At 37.0% G+C, this 18386-nt stretch overlaps 1 protein-coding gene across 1 annotated transcript in view; it reads right to left on the bottom strand.

Moving 5' to 3' along the window:
• The window catches only part of ATG4A (autophagy related 4A cysteine peptidase), a 61600-nt gene extending 43294 nt beyond the window's left edge, over positions 1-18306 (bottom strand). The window contains exon 1 of the mRNA XM_051969204.1: positions 18175-18306. Coding sequence (XP_051825164.1) covers positions 18175-18274 — 100 coding nt within the window. The 5' untranslated portion in view covers positions 18275-18306. The remainder of the gene's footprint in view (positions 1-18174) is intronic.
• Positions 18307-18386: the final 80 nt, after the last annotated feature.

Genomic DNA, 18386 nt, shown 5'->3' on the forward strand with positions numbered 1-18386 from the left:
TATACTGCAACATATTTAACATATATAGGACTGCTTGCCATCCTGGGGGGGGGGGGGGAGGAGGGAGGGAGGGGAAAAAACGAAACATAAGTGATTGCAAGGGATAATGTCGTGTAAAAATTATCCTGGCATGGATTCTGTCAATACAAAGTTATTATTAAATAAAATAAAATTTAAAAAAAAAAAAAAAAAAAGATGTAGCATCCTGGTGACTTTGGCCTGGGCTCATATAGCTTCCCAGTCACTTTAGAGCAAGTTTTCTTAAGCTTTTTTCCAACCAAAACACCTTTTTGCCTGAGAAATTTTTATGTGACCTGGTGAACAGGTATATAAAATAGGTGTACAATAAAATATTTACTGATAATAAATCATAACTTTATGACCTCCACATTCAGTTATAAGACCCTATATTCAGTTGCAAACCACAGTTTAAAAAGCTGGGACCTAGAGGCATCAAAGAGCAACCCAAGAGGGGAGAACCCCTTTGGTACTGGTAGATGTCAGAAGACGTCAAGAGTTACCTCTTTCTGGTAAATAGAACACTAGAAAAGTTAGGTATGATAGCTCTTTGGAGAAAATGTAATGGAGACAGAAAGGAGTACACTTTCTTCTCGGCAATTCATGGAACCTATACAAAAATTGACCATATATCAGGACATAAAGACCTCAAATTCAAATGCAGAAATAGGAAATCCATCTTTTTCAGATCACGATGCAATAAAAATTACATTCAATAAAAAGCCAGGGGAAAATAGACCAAAAAGTAATTGGAAACTAAATAATTTCATCCTAAAGAATGAATGAGTGGAATAGTAAATCATAGACACAATGAATAATTTCACCCAAGAGAATGACAATAATGAGATGACATATCAAAATGTGTGAGATGCAGTCAAAGCGGTAATAAGGGAAAATTTTATATCTATAGAGGCTTACTTGCATAAAATAGAGAAAGAGAAAATCAATGAATTAGGCTTGCAACTAAAAAAGCTAGAAAAAGAACAAATTAAAACCCCCCACTCAAACACTAAACTTGAAATTCTAAAAATAAAAGGAGAGATTAATAAAATTGAAAGTTAAAAAACTATTGAATTAATAAATAAAACTAAGAGTTGATTCTATGAAAAAAACAACAAAACAGATAAACCCTTAGTAAATTTGATTAGAAAAAGGAAAGAGGAAAATCAAATTGTTAGTCTTAAAAATGAAAAGGGAGAACTTGCCACTAATGAAGAGGAAATTAGAGCAATAATTAGGAGTTACTTTGCCCAACTTTATGCCAATAAATTTGCTAACTTAAATGAAATGGATGAATACCTTCAAAAATATAGGTTGCCCATTTTAAAAGAGGAAGATTAACAGAGGGACAATTTAACCAATAGTCCCATTTTAAAAAAAGAAATAGAACAAGCTATTAATCAACTCCCTAAGAAAAAATCCCCAGGACCAGATGGATTTACATGTGAATTCTACCAAACATTTAAAGAACAATTAACTCCAATGCTATATAAACGATTTGAAAAAATAGAGATTGAAGGAGTCCTACCAACTTCTTTTTATGACACACACATGGTGCTGATACCTAAACTGGGTAGGACAAAAACAGAGAAAGAAAATTATAGACCAATCTCCCCAATGAATATTGATGCAAAATTCTTAAATAAAATATTGGCAAAAAGATTACAGAAAATCATTCTCAGGATAATACACCATGACCAAGTAGGATTTATACCAGGAATGCAAAGCTGGCTCAATATTAGGAAAACTACTAGCATAATTGATTATATCAATAACTAAATTAACAAAAACCATATGATCATCTCAATAGATGCAGAAAAAGCATTTGATAAAATCCAACATCTATTCCTATTAAAAACACTACAGAGTATAGGAATAAATGAACTTTTCCTTAAAATAGTCAGTAGCATCTATCAAAAATCATCAGTAAGCATCATAAGTAATGGTGATAAACTGGAATCATCCCCAATAAAATCAGGAGTGAAACAAGGTTACCCACTATCACTAATACTATTCAATATTGTTTTGGAAATGCTAGCTTTGGCAATAAGAGATGAAAAAGATATTAAAGGAATTAGAGTAGGTAATGAGGAAACCAAATTATCACTCTTTGCAGATGATATGATGCTATACTTAGAGAAGCCCAGAGATTCTAATAAAAAGCTATTAGAAGTAATCCACAACTTTAGCAAAGTTGCAAGATACAAAATAAATCCACATAAGTCATCAGCACTTTTATATATCACAAACAAAATCCAACAGCAAGAGATACAATGAGAAATTCCATTTAAAATAACTATTGATAAAATAAAATATTTGTGAATCTATCTGCAAAGGGAAAACAAAACTACAAAACACTTTTCACACAAATAAAGTCAGCTCTAAACAAATGGAAAAATATTAAGTGCTCTTGGATAGGTCAAGCAAATATAATAAAATGACAATAATACCTAAACTAATCTATTTAGTGCTATACCAATCAGACTACCAAGAAACTATATTAATGACCTAGAAAAAATAACAAAATTCATCTGGAAGAACAAAAGATCAAGAATTTCCAAGAAATTAATGAAGAGAAAAGCAAATGAAGGTGACCTACGTATACCAAATCTAAAAGTATATTATAAAGTAGCAGTCATCAAAACCATTTGGTATTAGCTAAGAAATAGACAACTAGTCAGTGGAATAGGTTAGGTTCACAGGACAAAATAGTCAGTAACTATAGCAATCTAGTGTTTGACAAACCCAAAGACCCCAACTTTTGGGATAAGAATTCACTATTTGACAAAAACTCCTAGGAAAATTGGAAATTAGTATGGCAGAAACTAGGCATGGACCCACACTTAACACAGTACACTAAGATAAGATCAAAACGGGTTCATGATTTAGGCATAAAGAATGGATTATAAATAAATTAGAAGACCATAGGATAGTTTCCGGTCAGACCTGTGGGGAAGGAAGGAATTCGTGGCCAAAGAAGATCTAGAGATCATTATTGATCATAAAATAGAAAATTTTGATTAGATCAAGTTAAAAGGCTTCTATACAAACAAAACGAATCCTGACAAGATCAGAAAAGAAGCAATAAACTGGGAAGACATTTTTATAGTTAAAGGTTCTGATAAAGGCCTCATTTCCAAAAATATATAGAGAATTAACTTTAATTTATAGGAAATCAAGCCATTCTCCAATTGATAAATGGTCAAAGGATATGAACAGACAATTTTCAGATGAAGAAATTGAAACTATTTGTAGTCACATGAAAAGGTGCTCCAAATCACAACTCTGAGATATCACTATACACCTCTCAGATTGGCTAAGATGGCAGGAAAAGATAATGATGAATATCGGAGAGAATGTGGGAAAACTGGGACACTGATGCATTGTTGGTGGAGTTGTGAACAGATCCAACCATTCTGGAGAGCAATATGGAACTATGCTCAAAAAGTTATACTGTACATACCATTTGATCCAGCAGTGTTACTACTGGGCTTATATCCCAAAGAGATCTTAAAGAAGGGAAAGGGAGTATGTGCAAAAATGTTTGTGGCAGCCCTTTTTATAGTGGCAAGAAACTGATAAATGAAGGGATGCCCGTCAATTGGAGAATGGCCGAATAAATTGTGGTATATGAATGCTATGGAATATTATTGTTCTATAAGAAATGACCAGCAGGATGAATACAGAGAGGCTTGGAGAGACTTACATGAACTGATGCTGAGTGAAACGAGCAGAACCAGGAGATACACTTCAACAACAATATAATATAAGGATCAATTCTGATGGAAGTAGCTATCTTTGGCAATGAGAGGATCCAAATCAGTTCCAATTAATCAGTGATGAACAAAATCAGCTACACCCAGTGAAAGAACACTGGGAAATGAGTGTGGACCACCACATAGCATTTACACTCTTTCTGTTATTGTTTGCTTGCATTTTTGTTTTCCTAGGTTATTTTTACCTTCTTTCTAAATCCGATTTTTCTTGTGTAACAAGAAAACTGTATAAATATGTACACATATATTGTATTTAACATATACTTTAACATGTTTAACATGTGTGAGACTGCCTGCCCTCTAGGGGAGGGGGTGGAGGGAAGGACGGGAAAAGTTGGAACAGAAGTATTTGCAAGGGTCAATGTTGAAAAATTACCCATGCATATATTTTGTCAATAAAAAGCTATAATAATAATAATAATTTTTGATTACATGAAAAAAAAAGTTAGCTCTTTCTGCCAAGCAAATAAGTTTCTCCAGGGAGGTGAGGAGGCCTCACTTATAGGAGCTAAATCCTAATCAGATCTCTTTGCTGTGTTAGGGTAAGTAAACCTTCTGTTTGCTATTCAATGACTTATAAATGCCTCCTTTCATTCCAACACTGAACCCAAATGACAGCCTGAAATAGGCCCACCCCTAAATTATGGAATGGATGTCCCAACTCCAATCTTTTTTTCTGACTCCTTTTCCTTCGGGAAAACCTGAGGGGTTTTCCCACCTCACCTCCACCTCCTGGTTTCCCTAGCTTCCTTCAAGTCCCTGAGAAAATCTCACCTTCTACAGTAAACTTTTCCCAACCATCCTTAATTTTAGTGCCTTCCTTCTAGTTGATTTCTTTCAAATTTATCTTGTCTAGAGCTTGTTTTTACACATGTTGCCTCTCCAGTTAAAGCTGACAACTCCTCAGAAGTGGGTCTTTCTGCCTTTCTTTGTATTCCCAGTGCTTGGCACAGAGTAGGCACTTAATGTTTACTGATCGAGTGGAATGGAAAAGGCAGAGAAATATAGGGGAAATTTTAGTATAAAATGTAAAAACATTTTATTAATATAAATGTTATAACTTGAAAATATAAAACCAAAAACTATCAATGAAACAATTTTTTAAAATAAATTCTGGTTGACATTTTTTTTTTCTCTTTTAGTAAAATTAAATTAGACAGAATATACTTTTTCCATTTTAGAAACCTCTCTAAATACAGAATAGAAATTGGATGCAAAGTGAAAATTCATACCTAAAAACCCTCTTTTTCCACTGACCCAGAATATAAAAGTGCAGGTGTAAGGCCACAGGGATGGAACAGCCAGCATTGCAATTGTTGGAAGGTCAAGAAAAGACAGTAACCAGAGTATTTCACTGAAGGTTCAAAATGCTTTCTGATTTCTAATCATCACCTTTAAACAAGACAACTAATCATATAAAGTGCTGGCATTAAACTAGTCAAAACAGCAACAAAGAAAGAAAATTTGGGGTGGGATGCATATCACCCATCTAGTCAGTGATGGAAGACTTCCAATTATGAGAACAATATGAAAACCAAAGCTATACTCTCCAACTCTTAGTACTGTAATAACCTAAACAAAAGGAGCCTCAGACTGAAAAATGACCAAGAAATCCAGAAATAAGCTTCTCTAAATTCCTTTGTCCATTCCAGAAAGACACGAACTATATACACACACAGAAGCTGTGGACACTGGAAGAGAAGTCTTGCCAGCAACATTGGCAGGTTAATAGGTAGAACAGACTAGAAACCAGCAAGAGCACCACACACAGAGTACCACTCTCAACCTTAGGATTCACCCAATGGCCTAATCAGGGACACTGAATTGTAGGAAAGCTCCCAGCATGCTGAGCACAGACATGCTGCCCACCAAAGGGAATGGAAGCCCACAGCAGCAAGCTAGGGCTGCTGGGTCAAGGTCACATAAGGCCTAATCATTTTACTTGAGAGTTAGGGAGAGGCAGAGCCTGGCCCTAGCTCCAAAGTAAGACCGGAAGGTAGAGATCTAGGTTCAGAATCCAACAATTTCAATTACATATCATTGAAAAGGTTTTGTACAAGCAAAATGAATGCAGGTCAAAAATCAGAAAGGAAACGAGTAACTGGGAGAAAGTTTTGTAGTATATTCCTCTGACAAGGTATATGAAGAATTGATTCAGAAAACTAAGAATAAGAGCTATTCCCCAATATTTCCAAATATCCATTTAATGATATAAATAGGCAGTTTTCTTTTCTTTTCTTTATTGAAGCTTTTTCTTTTCAAAACATATGCAAGGATAATTTTTCAACATTGACCCTTAAAAAATCTTGTGTTCCAATTTTTCTCCCCTTCCCCCCATTCTTTCCCCTAGATGGCAAGTAATCCAATATATGTTAAACAAAGTAAAATATATATGTAAGTCCAATATAGGCATACATATTTATACAATTATCTTGCTACACAAGAAAAATCAGATCAAAAAGGAAAAAAAATGAGAAAGAAAATAAAATTCAAGCAAAACATAACAAAAAGAGTGAAAATGATATGTTGTGATCCTCACTCAGTCTCCATAGTCCTCTCTCTGGGTGCAGATGGCTCTCTTCATCAAAGGATCATTGTAACTGGCCAGAATCATCTCATTGTTGAGAAGAGCCATGTCCATCAGAACTGATCATCCTATAATCTTGCTGTTGCTGTATACAATAATCTCCTGGTTCTGCTCTAAATAGGCAGTTTTCAAAGGAATAAATTGAAGCTATCAAGAACCATATGTGAAAACTGCTTCAAATCAGTGGAGATGCAAATTAAAACAAGTCTAAGGTCCTACCATACACCCATCAAATTGGCGAAGAAGACAACAGAAAATGACAAATGTTGGAAGGGCCATAGGTTGAGCACTCCAATAGACTGTCGGTGATACCTCCAACTATTTCCAGCCATTCTGATAAGCAATTTAGAATGAAGCCCAGAGTCACTAAACTATCCATACCCTTTGGCCCAGCAATACCATTATTAATCCTATACCGTACAAAAATAAAGAGGAAAAGAATTTAGATATATAAAAATATTTTAGCAGCAAAGAGCTGGACATCAAAGAGGTATCCATTAATTGGGGGATGGATAAACATATTACAGTATATAAATGTAATGGAATATGGTTGCACTGTAAGAAATTATGAAAGGGTAATTTCAGAAAAATTGCTACATAACAGTAATACAAAGCAAGGGGAATGGAACTAGGAGAACCTTTATGTAAAAAACACATCATAACAAAAACATTAAAGACTAATAAAGAAGTCCGATCGATGTAACGACCAATTATGATTCCATAGGTCCAGCAATGAAACATACTACCTGACAGAGATGATAAACTCTAAGGTATAGAATGAGATATCATTTTAGGATACTGAGAATATAAGGGTTTATTTATTTATTTATTCACATTTTATACAAGATCTTTATTTTTCTTTTCTTCAATTTAGGGAATGGAAATAGGGGAGGAAAATGATGGTAATGATAGGGTTAACAAAATTGGCAGGGAAAGTAAAGCTGGTCAATAAGTCAATAAACATTTATTAAGTAAGGGCAGCTAGATGGCACAGTGGATAGAGCACCAGCCCTGAAGTCAGGAGGACCTGAGTTCAAATGTGATCTCAGACACTTAACACTTCCTAGCTATGTGATCCTGGGCAACTCACTTAACCTCAGTTGCCTCAGCAAAAAAACAAACAAATAAAAAAAAATAAAAAAAAAAATAAAAACATTCATTAAGTACCTCCTGTTAAGCACAAAGGATCCAAAAAAAAGGCAACAAGACAATTCTTAACCTTAAGGAATTCACAACCTTGAGACAACATGCAAGCAAGATGCACAAACAACATAGATACAGCATAAATATAAAAGGTACTAGGACTGAGGAGAATCAGAAAAAGTTTATTGCAGAAGATGGAGTTTTATCTGGGATTTGGGGGAAAGCCAGAGGTAGAAATGAGGAAGGAGAATATTCCAGGCATGGGGAACAATTTGAGGAAAATTTACAAGTGGGAAATGAAATGTCCTGCCAACGAATGGTAAAAAGACCTGTGTTCCTGGATTGAAGAGTACATGAGGGAAAGGACAGATATTTCTGGAAGAAAACTGGAAATATAAGGGAGAATCACAGATGGCTTTGAACACCAGAGGGTTTTGTATTTGATCAAATAACAGGAAGCTATTGGAGTTTATTCAAAGAGAGAGAGAAAGAGAGAGAGAGAGAGAGAGAGAGAGAGAGAGAGAGAGAGAGAGAGAGAGAGAGAGAGAGAGTGTGTGTGTGTATGTGCGTGAGACATGGTCAGGCCTGTGCTATAGGAAAATCACTTTCATGGCTGAACAAAAAGAGTGAAGTGAGGAGAGATCTGAAGCAGACAGGCCTATCCACAAGTTACTGCAATAGTCCAGGCACCAGGTGATAAAACTGCACCAGAGTGATGGCTGTGTCAGAGGAAAGAAGTGAGTAGATTTGAGATGCTGCCAAGATGAAATGGGTAGATCTTGGCAACAGATTGGAAATAGGGGGGAAACAGTGAAAAGTTGAGGATTCCAAAGAGGCTGGGAACCGGTGGGGGGAGAGGGCTTGATGATGTTGTTCTCAATAAGAATAGGGAAGTTTGGAAGGGAGGAGTTTTAGGAGGAAAAGATAATGAATTAAGTTTTGATTTTGTTGGCAAGTTGTTTCATCCAACTTTTTGTGATCCTATTTGGATTTGTTTGTTTTTATAAGGAAACTAGGAGTGGTTTGATATTCTCCTTTCTAGCTCATTTTACAGATGAGGAAACTGAGGCAAACAGGACTAAATGACTTGTTCAGAATTATACAGCTAGCAATGTCTGAGGCCAGATTTGAACAAGATGAGTCTTCCTGACTCCAACCTCCATCCAGTGCAACACTAACTAGCTACCCCTCAGTTTTAAACATGTTGAATTTAAGACACGAGATATCTAGTTTGAGATGTTGAATGAAAGACTGGAGATCAGCAGAAAAGTTAGAGTAGGATAGGTAGATCTGAGAATCATCAGGATGGAGATGGTAATTCAATCCACAGGAATTGATAATCTCATCAAGTGTAGTATAGAGAGAGAAGAAAAAAGAGTCCAGGAGAGTGCCATGTAAGGATTTCCTTGGTTAGTGGGAATATCCTGGACGAAGGTCCAGAACAGAATACTGAGGAGTGGTATAGAACGTCTATGAAGAGAGAGTAGTGTCCTGAAATCCTAGAGAAAAAAAAGAATATTATGGAGAAGATGGTGATTGACAGTGCCAGAGAGCTCAAGAAGGAAGACTGAGAAAAGACCATTGCATTTGGCAATTAAGAGATCATTAATTTAACTTTGGAGAGGACATTTTTGGTTGAATAATGAGGCCATGAGCAATATTATAGAAAGTTAAGGAGTTTAGTCACAAAAGGCAGGAGAGATATGGGATGAGAGTAGAAAGTCATACCAACCATGTCTCACAGGACAACATGGTACCCTACAGGGAGGTGATGGACATAGTGCTGGAAGAGAAAAAAAAAATTGGACATAGCCCATAGGATTAATTTTGCTTGATTATGCTTAGTTACTGTGAGGAAATTTCCCCCATCCCACTTTTTATTTGGGTAAGATGGGCTAGCAACAGTGACACCAAAAAAAAAAAAAAAAAAAAAAAAAAAAAGGAACATTATAATAGTTAATATGCACAGATAAAAAAGAACAGAAATTCAGAAAGAAGCAAAGACAAATAAAATTATTTTAAAGAATAACATGTAAAATGTATTATGTTTTTAAAGCAAGCAGTATGAAATGAAAAATCATAGTTTCCTATAGAATCCTCTTTTTGTGTTGCATTGTGAAATGTTTTTTGTTTTGTTTTGTTTTTTCTATGTTTAGGTTTAGAATAATTTTTTTTCCAGGAAGAAAACGAACAGAACAGAATGAAGGTGATTTACAAACAGAAAGTAGGGCAATTTTGAAGATAATATATTTAAAGTATTACATACTTAAAGAAAAAATTTAAGGTGTTCATAATACAGATTCAGTCCCCTTTTCATGGACAGTCTCCCTTTTCTCTTTAGCTTTAGATAAAGAAATGATCATCTCATTTGGTGTTAAGTTTAGGAATTTTTTAAAAACAATTCTTCTTTGCAGAAGTGAGGAACTATGAGTGTTGTTGACTACACATCCTGTCAGATTCAGTAGATGCATTGGTTTGTTTTGCTGAACTGCTTTTTTCCCCTTACTTTGTTATTGTTATAAGGAATAACTCTGGTATATTTCGAAATGAATAAACAAAAAAATAAATTAAACAAATTTATTGTTTTCTTTGGTATATATTAATAATAAATTCTAGATCCCTAGCACTGATTACACTTTTCTTGCTTTTTGAGAACAAAGAGAACTACAATATGAATTGGATGAAGGCAGAGAGAAATTATTTTTTTAAAAATCGTTAATATTGAGAATTTATTCCCTCTGTGAAATCTTATTCTCTAAGCCAAACTAGCATCTGAAGGACATAATGAAATAAGATAATGAAATTAGATTGACTTTCCCCTCAGTGTCCTGGAGGTTCTGCTCTTAGGGGGAAGCTCATAGTGTTCTATTCAGGTTAAGATGGGGATAAATTCTTTGAAGCTGAAGGTGATTTGGAAGTAAATGACTTGATCAAAGTCAGCCCTCAGATTCTCATTAGATGAGATCCATCTAGGAGATTTGAACTGATCCAACTATTCTGAAGAGCAATTTGGAACTATGCCCAAAGGACATACTGTGCATACCCTTTGATCCAGCAGTACCACAATTAGGTCGTATCTCAAAGAGATCATAAAAAAGGGAAAAGGACCCCCACGTCCAAAAATATTTGTAGCAGCTTTTTTTTGTGGTGGCAAAGAATTGAAAATTGAGAGAATATTCATTAAGTGGGGAATGGCTGAATAAGTTGAGCATATGCATGTCATGGGAATACTATTATAGTGTAAAAATGACGAGTAGGCTGATTTCAGAAAAATCCCGGATTTACATGAACTAATGCTGAGTGAAGTGAGCTGAATAAGTAATGGTATATGAATGTAATGGAATATTATTGTTCCATAAGAAGTGATGAGCAGGCTGATTTCAGAAAAGCCTGGAAAGACTAACATGAAATGATGTGCATGATGAGCAGAACTAGGAGAACACTGTACATAGTAACAGTAACATTATGCTATGATCAACTGTGATAGACTTAGCTCTTCTCAGAAATACAATGATCCAAGACAATTTCAAAAGACTCATGATGGAAAATGCAATCCACATCTAGAGAAAAGAACTATGGAGAATAAATACAAATTGAAGCATACTTTTTTCATGTTTTTCCCCCCTTTTGCTGACTCTTCTTTCACAATACAACTAATGTGAAAATGTTTAACATGATGGTACATGTATAATCTATAACAGATTGCAATCATGGGGAGAGGAGGGAGAAAAATTTGGAACACAAAATCTTATATAAATATTGAAAATTATCTTTATATGTAACTGGAGAAAATAAAATAGAAGAAGAAGAAGAAGAAGAAGAAGAAGAAGAAGAAGAAGAAGAAGAAGAAGAAGAAGAGGAGGAGGAGGAGGAGGAGGAGGAGGAGGAGGAGGAGGAGGAGAAGGAAGAGAAGGAGGAGGAGGAGAAGGAGGAGGAGGAAGACTAAATCCATCTTTTGTTATAATATTCATCTTCTCATTACTTGTTAACAAATAAGAATTGATTTCCACCCATTCTTCCAAGGGCACATAAAGAGTTGTGTGGTGTCCATGATTTAATTTTGTTTAAAAGAAACAATCAAATGACCATCCTTTTATTAATGCTATTCTAACATTATTAATAAAGTGATTAATTACCCAAACAATATGTCTCTCAACCTTTTTGTATATCCCAGACAAATGCAAAATTAACAATCATAACCATGACTATGAATGGGACAAATTAATCCACAAAACAGAAAAGGAGAGCAGAGAAGAAAAGGAGAGCATAGCCCAACCATGAAATTTTATGTCTCAGAAAATCATGATCTTAGACAAGGCAAATGTAAAAATAGACAAGATTAAAAATGTTAAAAAAAAAAAAAAAAAGGGAAAATGACATTATTCTGAAAGGCAACATAAACAACTGAATGATGCCAGAACTTAATATAAATGCAATGGTGCATATAGTGTCTAAATACTTGGGGAAAAAAGTTAAATTATAATGGAAATAAGCAGCAAAGCTATGAAGCCTTTTTGTACCTAGGTACATACCTAAAAACAACAACAACAAGACAAAAGTAGTAAAAGACCTGAATAGAATTTCAGAAATGTGTAATAGTAAATCTACAACAATTACAGAACTTGAACTGAAAGGAGTATTCCTATTTCTTAGGAAAACATGAAACATGGAAACTTTGCAAAAACTGATCATGGACTAGGGTATAAAAACCTCAAACCAATGCAGAACAGCAGAAATACAAAACATATACTAGCCACTAGAATTCATTAAAATTCCTAGGCAATAAGGCTTTTAAATTGATAGAAAACTAATTTAAACAAAGAATTTGTGGGTCAAAGAGCAAAGCATAGTAACAATAAATAATGCACTCAAAGAAAATTACAAGGAGACAGTAAGGGAAATTTTACATATCTAAACACTGCATCAACAACAACAAAAACACATCAATGAATAAGGCATGTAGCTACAGAAATTCATTTGTCTAAATTTCCCCATAAAGATCTCATTTCCAAGCTGTATAAAAACTAATACAAATTTATAACACCAATAGCCATTCTCCAATTGAAAAAAATGGTTAAATATGAATAAGTTGCTTGCAAATGATTAAGTCCAAGCTAACAACTATATGTTTAAAGATACCTCAAGTCACAATTCTTAGAAAAGTAAATTAAAATAGCTAAGAAATACTACCTCACTCCCATTAGATTAGCAAATATAGCAAAAAACACCAAATTTGGGGGGGGGATTATGGGGAAATAGGCACACACATACATTGTTGGCAGAGTTGTGAATTGGTCTAGCCATTTGGAAAGCAATTTGCAACCGTGCTTCAAAAGTCACTAAATTGACACTCTGATCTAGCAAAATCACTACTAAGCTCATAACTCAAGAGATCAAAGAGGGAGAAAGGACACTAATAGGGAACTCTGAAAGGCAATGTAATGACCAATCAAAATTCTCTTGGGCTGATGAAGCATCCGATCCACCTCTCCCACCTAAAAGTGGGAGAGGGATTAGCCTTAGATAGATACATTTCTGAACATGGCCAATGTGTGGATTTGTTTTGCTTCCCTATAATTGTTACAAAGGAGGGGGTGGTGGTGGTGATTTTATAATGGAGGTGGGGGGGGGACTTAAAATAGAAAAGAACTGCCAATAGTAATAAGTACAAAGTGAAAAGAAAAAAAAAAAGGACATTGTAACATTTTTTTCAATAAAGAGAAAACAGAAGAGTGTTGAAGAGACATATTTGTTTCCTTTTTTCAAATCTGTAGCCCTTAGCACAGTTCCCAGAACATAGTAAACACTTATTTCATATTTATTTATTTATATTGTATTATAATATTTATTGATTGGCATTTCCCAAATGACACATGTGTTGTAGTATATACAGGAAAAGTTTTGCCTTTGGAGGTTGTTGACCTGACTAGAGGGGACACAAATAAGGGCAACTTTGGAACTTTTGACTTTATTGCATATTTTTTAAAAATTCAAGCATTATGTAATGCAGATTCGTGGTTTCATGTACAATTCTTTTTCTGTTCTTCCATGTCTACAGAAATGTTTGTTGATTATCTTCAAGTCAATACTATAACAAAAAAAAATTTAAATAAAATATTCAGTGATGGTCATAGAAAAGTTTTTATTTTGGGTAATTTTTGACTCTTGTTAGTTGACCTTACACACAGCTAAGTGACTGCATGTGATTAAGGATAAGATATTGTGCTATGTCCTTCCTATTTTCACCAAAGGATGGACATATTGTGGGAGCATACATCCCTACTGATGCTTGAAAAGTTGAGGTTCCCTAATCACTGGAGCTCTGGAGTTCTGAGCTGCAGGATGGCTAAAACTGATTGGGGATCCAATCAAGTACTAGTGTAGTGGAACCTTCTCTCCCTTCCCTCTCCCAACTTTGAGTCCACAAAGCTACCTAAGGAAGGGTGAACTGGTCCAAACAGGAAATGAAGCAGATCAATGCTGCCTTTTTAGACTTAAAAGTTGGGTAAAGGGAAGGAGACCCAATCTCAAAATAAATAAATGAATGAAAAAATAAGGCAATGGAAATTGTATGGAGGGCAGGAAGGTTAAGACATACTATTTATTAAGCATTAGAAAACAGCAAGTGAAAAAGAATTACCAAGAGTGCTGGAAAACAAACCTAAGGCAGGGCAAAGATCACAAGGCCCCTAATACCTAGGCTTATGTTCACATACAGTTTCCATCAGTCACAGAAGGCACTCAGCTTGCTGAAAGCTAATTATGCCTGAGGCTCCAAGCTGCAGATAAAAATAATAAAGATGACTATGAGCAAGCAAAGGTCAGAGAAAGAGAGACAGTCCAAGCTAAAGTCCTAAGGATTTACTTCTGGCTTTGGGGGTAAATATAGCCAGTGGGTGGGTCTGTCTACCTCAAGTGTCTTGCACTCTAGTCTATCCTCCAGATTTTCCTAACCTGCAGGTCACTGGCTCTGGGAATCATAAAAATGCTCTGTTTGGCATTCAAAGTCCTAGACACTTCCTACCTTTCCAGTCTTCTTACACCTTAGTCCTTACCATCTACTATTCGAGCCAACAACATTGGCCTCCATCTCTAAGTTCTGGACATTCTCTCGAGCTGTTTCCTCATGCTTGGGATGCACTTCTTCCTTATCTCTGTCTACTCACCCTCCCTGGTTTTCTTTAAGTCCCAATTAAAATTCCATCTTTTACAGGAAGCCAAGCCAAGCCCAACCCTTCTTAATTCCAATGCCCCATCTCTGTGGATTATTTTCTATCTATCCTGTACACAGCCTGCTTTTTATATATTTGTTTGCATGCTGTCTCCCCCAGCAGATTGTAAGCTCCTTGAGGGCAGGCACTATCTTTTGGCTTTTTTTTTTTTTTTTTTTTTTGCATCCTCAGGGCTTGGGACAATGCCTAGCATCCATTCTTTTTCTGATGGACTGGCATTTTCCAAGTGACACATGTGAGGTTTAAAAGGTTTTAAAGACATAATTTCTGGGGTATTTCATCATTTTACTAATAATGCCAAAAGAACGGTCTTTTGGCCATTTCTCTCTTAGACCAAAGATGGTCATGGCAAGGGCTCATGGTCTACATGATCACTGGAAGAAAAGGGTTCCTGAGGGTAGCAAAAGAACAGATATTACAAGGAGGAACTGGACCTGAACCTTGATTACATCATTTAATTCTAAGTTACCCCCAGCCTTGGGCAATCTATTCAAAGAATTTTATCCCCACCTAAACCTCAGTAGAGTACAATGGTTTCCCTCACCTGAGTGGGATCTAGAGCTAGAGGTTAGCTCAACCTTCAGAAACTGAGATCTTGAAATGAGGATAAAAGAAAAGGGGGAAAATCTGGATCTCCCCAAATCACTGGTTATTAATAATCATTTCTCACACACATGCTGTAGGAAAATTTTTGCTTAAAAGATTTAGAATTTAGACAGCCCAACATTTCAGATGGAATTAATGTGCTATAATAAAATATACTGCCCATCAATGGAGCGAGCTAAAATAAGCTTTTTAGTCTATAGGGCTTTTTACTTTGGGTGTTTTTCCAGCTGTTCCTTATTATCAGCTCAAAGCCCAACTGATAACTTGTGAAGATGGAATATGCCCTGAGACCCTATTATAGTATTATCAAGCTATGCCCTGTTCCTTAGGTGAACTCTAGGCAAATCTATCAGTCTAGCCCTAGTTCTAGGGTTATTGTACAAACTATACACCCTTCACTCACTCTCCTTTCCAGGCAAAATGGCGTTCTTGCTATTCCTCACAAAGGCCATTCCATCTCCCATCCCATTATCTTTGCCCAGACTGTTCTCAGAAATGAAAGGCACTCCTTCTTCACTTCTACCTCACAGAATCCCTAGTTTCTTTCAAGGTAGAACTCAAATGCCTTCTACTTCCTATGTAGGGCCTTTATTGATCCTGTCTAGCTGCTAAGTTTTTTTCTCCCTCGTGACCTTGCATATACTTAGAAAAGTTTTGAAGTAGTCTAAAATGTGGTTTGCTAGGCGGGGGGAGGGGGGCAGAGAATGGGGTGAAGAGGGGAAGCATGTGAGTGTGCTGTAGGGCAGCCAAGAACCAGATCTATTCTTTGGAAAACTCTCTAGTTCTGCTATCTCCAATAAGCTTTGGAAAATATGGTAAGTCACAAGATTGACTTAATGCAAGGATTATAAATCATTAATTTCAACAAGCCTTCTAAACACAAGGAAACCTTTATCACTCTCAAAGCTCATAGTAGTATGGTTTAGGAGAGAACCAGGTTCCCACAAAGGATATGTGACTCTGGGAAAATCATTTAACCTCTAAATGTCCCCAAGCAACTCTCTAAAATTAGTATAAAAGCAGTGTGGTTTGGTCAAAAGAGTAGGGAATTTGGAATCAGAAGTACCTGAATTTAAAAGCTGCTTCTGCTATTTGGGGAAAATCACTTCCTCTGACCCTAACTCTCATTTTTTTTCATTTATGAAGAAATGACTGTTAATAACCAATGATTTGGGGAGATCCAGAAATCTGCCCTATTTCTAAAGTTATCATTTGTAAAACTTCATTCTCTGGAAGACACTGCTGATAATGAGACTGGATTAACTTTCGTCATAATTTTGTTCAGACTCCATCCAGATAGTGAAACCATTTGTGCTCTACTCAGGTTTGGATGAGGATAAATTTTTTGAGTAGATTTCCCAAGGCTGGGGGTGCTCTGGGTATAGAGATAGTCTCTCTTTGATATGACATCACTCAGCCCATCATTATAGTATTCATTCTCTCATCCTTAACCAATTGGAATTGATTGCCAGCTTCAGAAACACCTCTCTTCCAATGCATATAAGCCAGGTTTGCCATCTAGAGTGCCACTGGTCTTTTATTAAAAAATTATATCTCTTGAGTTTTTAAAATGTCACATCTGTAAAATGATGGGATTGGACTCAGAAGTCCCTTCAAACTTTAAATCTACTCTCTTATGAAGCTGCAGATTGAGTTGGTTTATTTAGCCCGCTCAAGGGAGTCCCATACTTCAAGGAACTTACATTTCAAACAGACAACATATAGGAGTGGTGATCAGGAAGGGATCTGTTGGTTTGAAAAGCTATGGGGAGGACGAATGGTGCCACTGGAGAATAAACTGACACCTCCATTCCAGGAGCAATTTGATTTATTATGGTTCTAGAACTGGAAAGGGTGGGAGGGAGGCATGGAGACTGGGAAGATGTCCAGGGAATGAAGTATAGCTGGAACGAGGCCCAGATGTAGTGGGAGACTAAGGCAGGCAACTCCTGATGGAGTCATGGAGAGGGCAGTCCATAGAAGAAGTTCTGGGGATGAAGTGTGCTGGATTTGAAAGACCTGAGTATTTATGCAACCTAGGGCAAGCCTCCTCACCTTCTTGGGCCTCATTTTCCTTCTCTGTAAAAGCAGGGGATTAGACAATGACTTTCAACTCTAAATCTTTGTTCTTTTGGGTGACACTGCATAAGTCACTTCCCCTCTATGAGGCTCAGTTTCCTCCTGTGTAAAATAAGGGGACTGTATGCAATGGACTGAGGTCCCTTCCAGCTTTAGATCAGTAGTCCCATGGATGACCATGGGTCACTCAACTTCCCCTCCCTGGGTCTCCTTTGTAAAATAATGGGGGTGGATCTAGCTGGCCTCAGAGATTCCTCTCAGAGATCCCTCTCTGAGTGTAACTTGAGATAGGTCACTTTCCCTCCCTTACCCTCAGTGCCTCAGTTTCCCATCAATAAAAACATGAGGTTGGCCTCTCAATCTATGAACTCCGACTGCGGTTGCCATGGTACCTTGCTCCCCACAACGTTTACCGAGACCATAATGTGACATCACCGCGTTGGGGCGGGGCAGGCACAAGTCCCTAGCGACGCGGCCTCAGCGTGACGTCACAGCGGGGCCTCTGTCAGTGCTTCGGTAGAGGCCAGACCCCCAGGATCCGCCCCAGAAAGCGCTATTTCGGGTTGTCCTAACTCAGACAACGTCCCGAAGTAGCCCTCCCCCCAACATCTCCTGGGCAGGGAGCCCGTCCCTCTAGATAGGGAGACCTGGCCGGCTGGCCGGCCAACCAAGCTCCCAGCCCAGCCGGGGATGCCTCCTTGAGCCCCTCATTCAATCTTCGGGTACCACTCACCCCGCTTCTCTCCTGGGCTTCGGGGTGTGTCCCCAGAAGCCTGAGCTCGCTCGCCAACCCATCCATCGCCTCTGGCGCCGCTCCAAGGCCTCCACTCCATTCTCCAGCTGTCATCGTTGGTGCATTCCGCAGACTGCACTGAGACTGCGCACCGCGAGGTACTCTGGGACTCGTAGCCCAACACCCTGAGGCAGAGTATTGAAAGAGTAGGT

Source organism: Antechinus flavipes, chromosome X, assembly GCF_016432865.1.
Source record: "Antechinus flavipes isolate AdamAnt ecotype Samford, QLD, Australia chromosome X, AdamAnt_v2, whole genome shotgun sequence".
Taxonomy (NCBI): domain Eukaryota; kingdom Metazoa; phylum Chordata; class Mammalia; order Dasyuromorphia; family Dasyuridae; genus Antechinus; species Antechinus flavipes.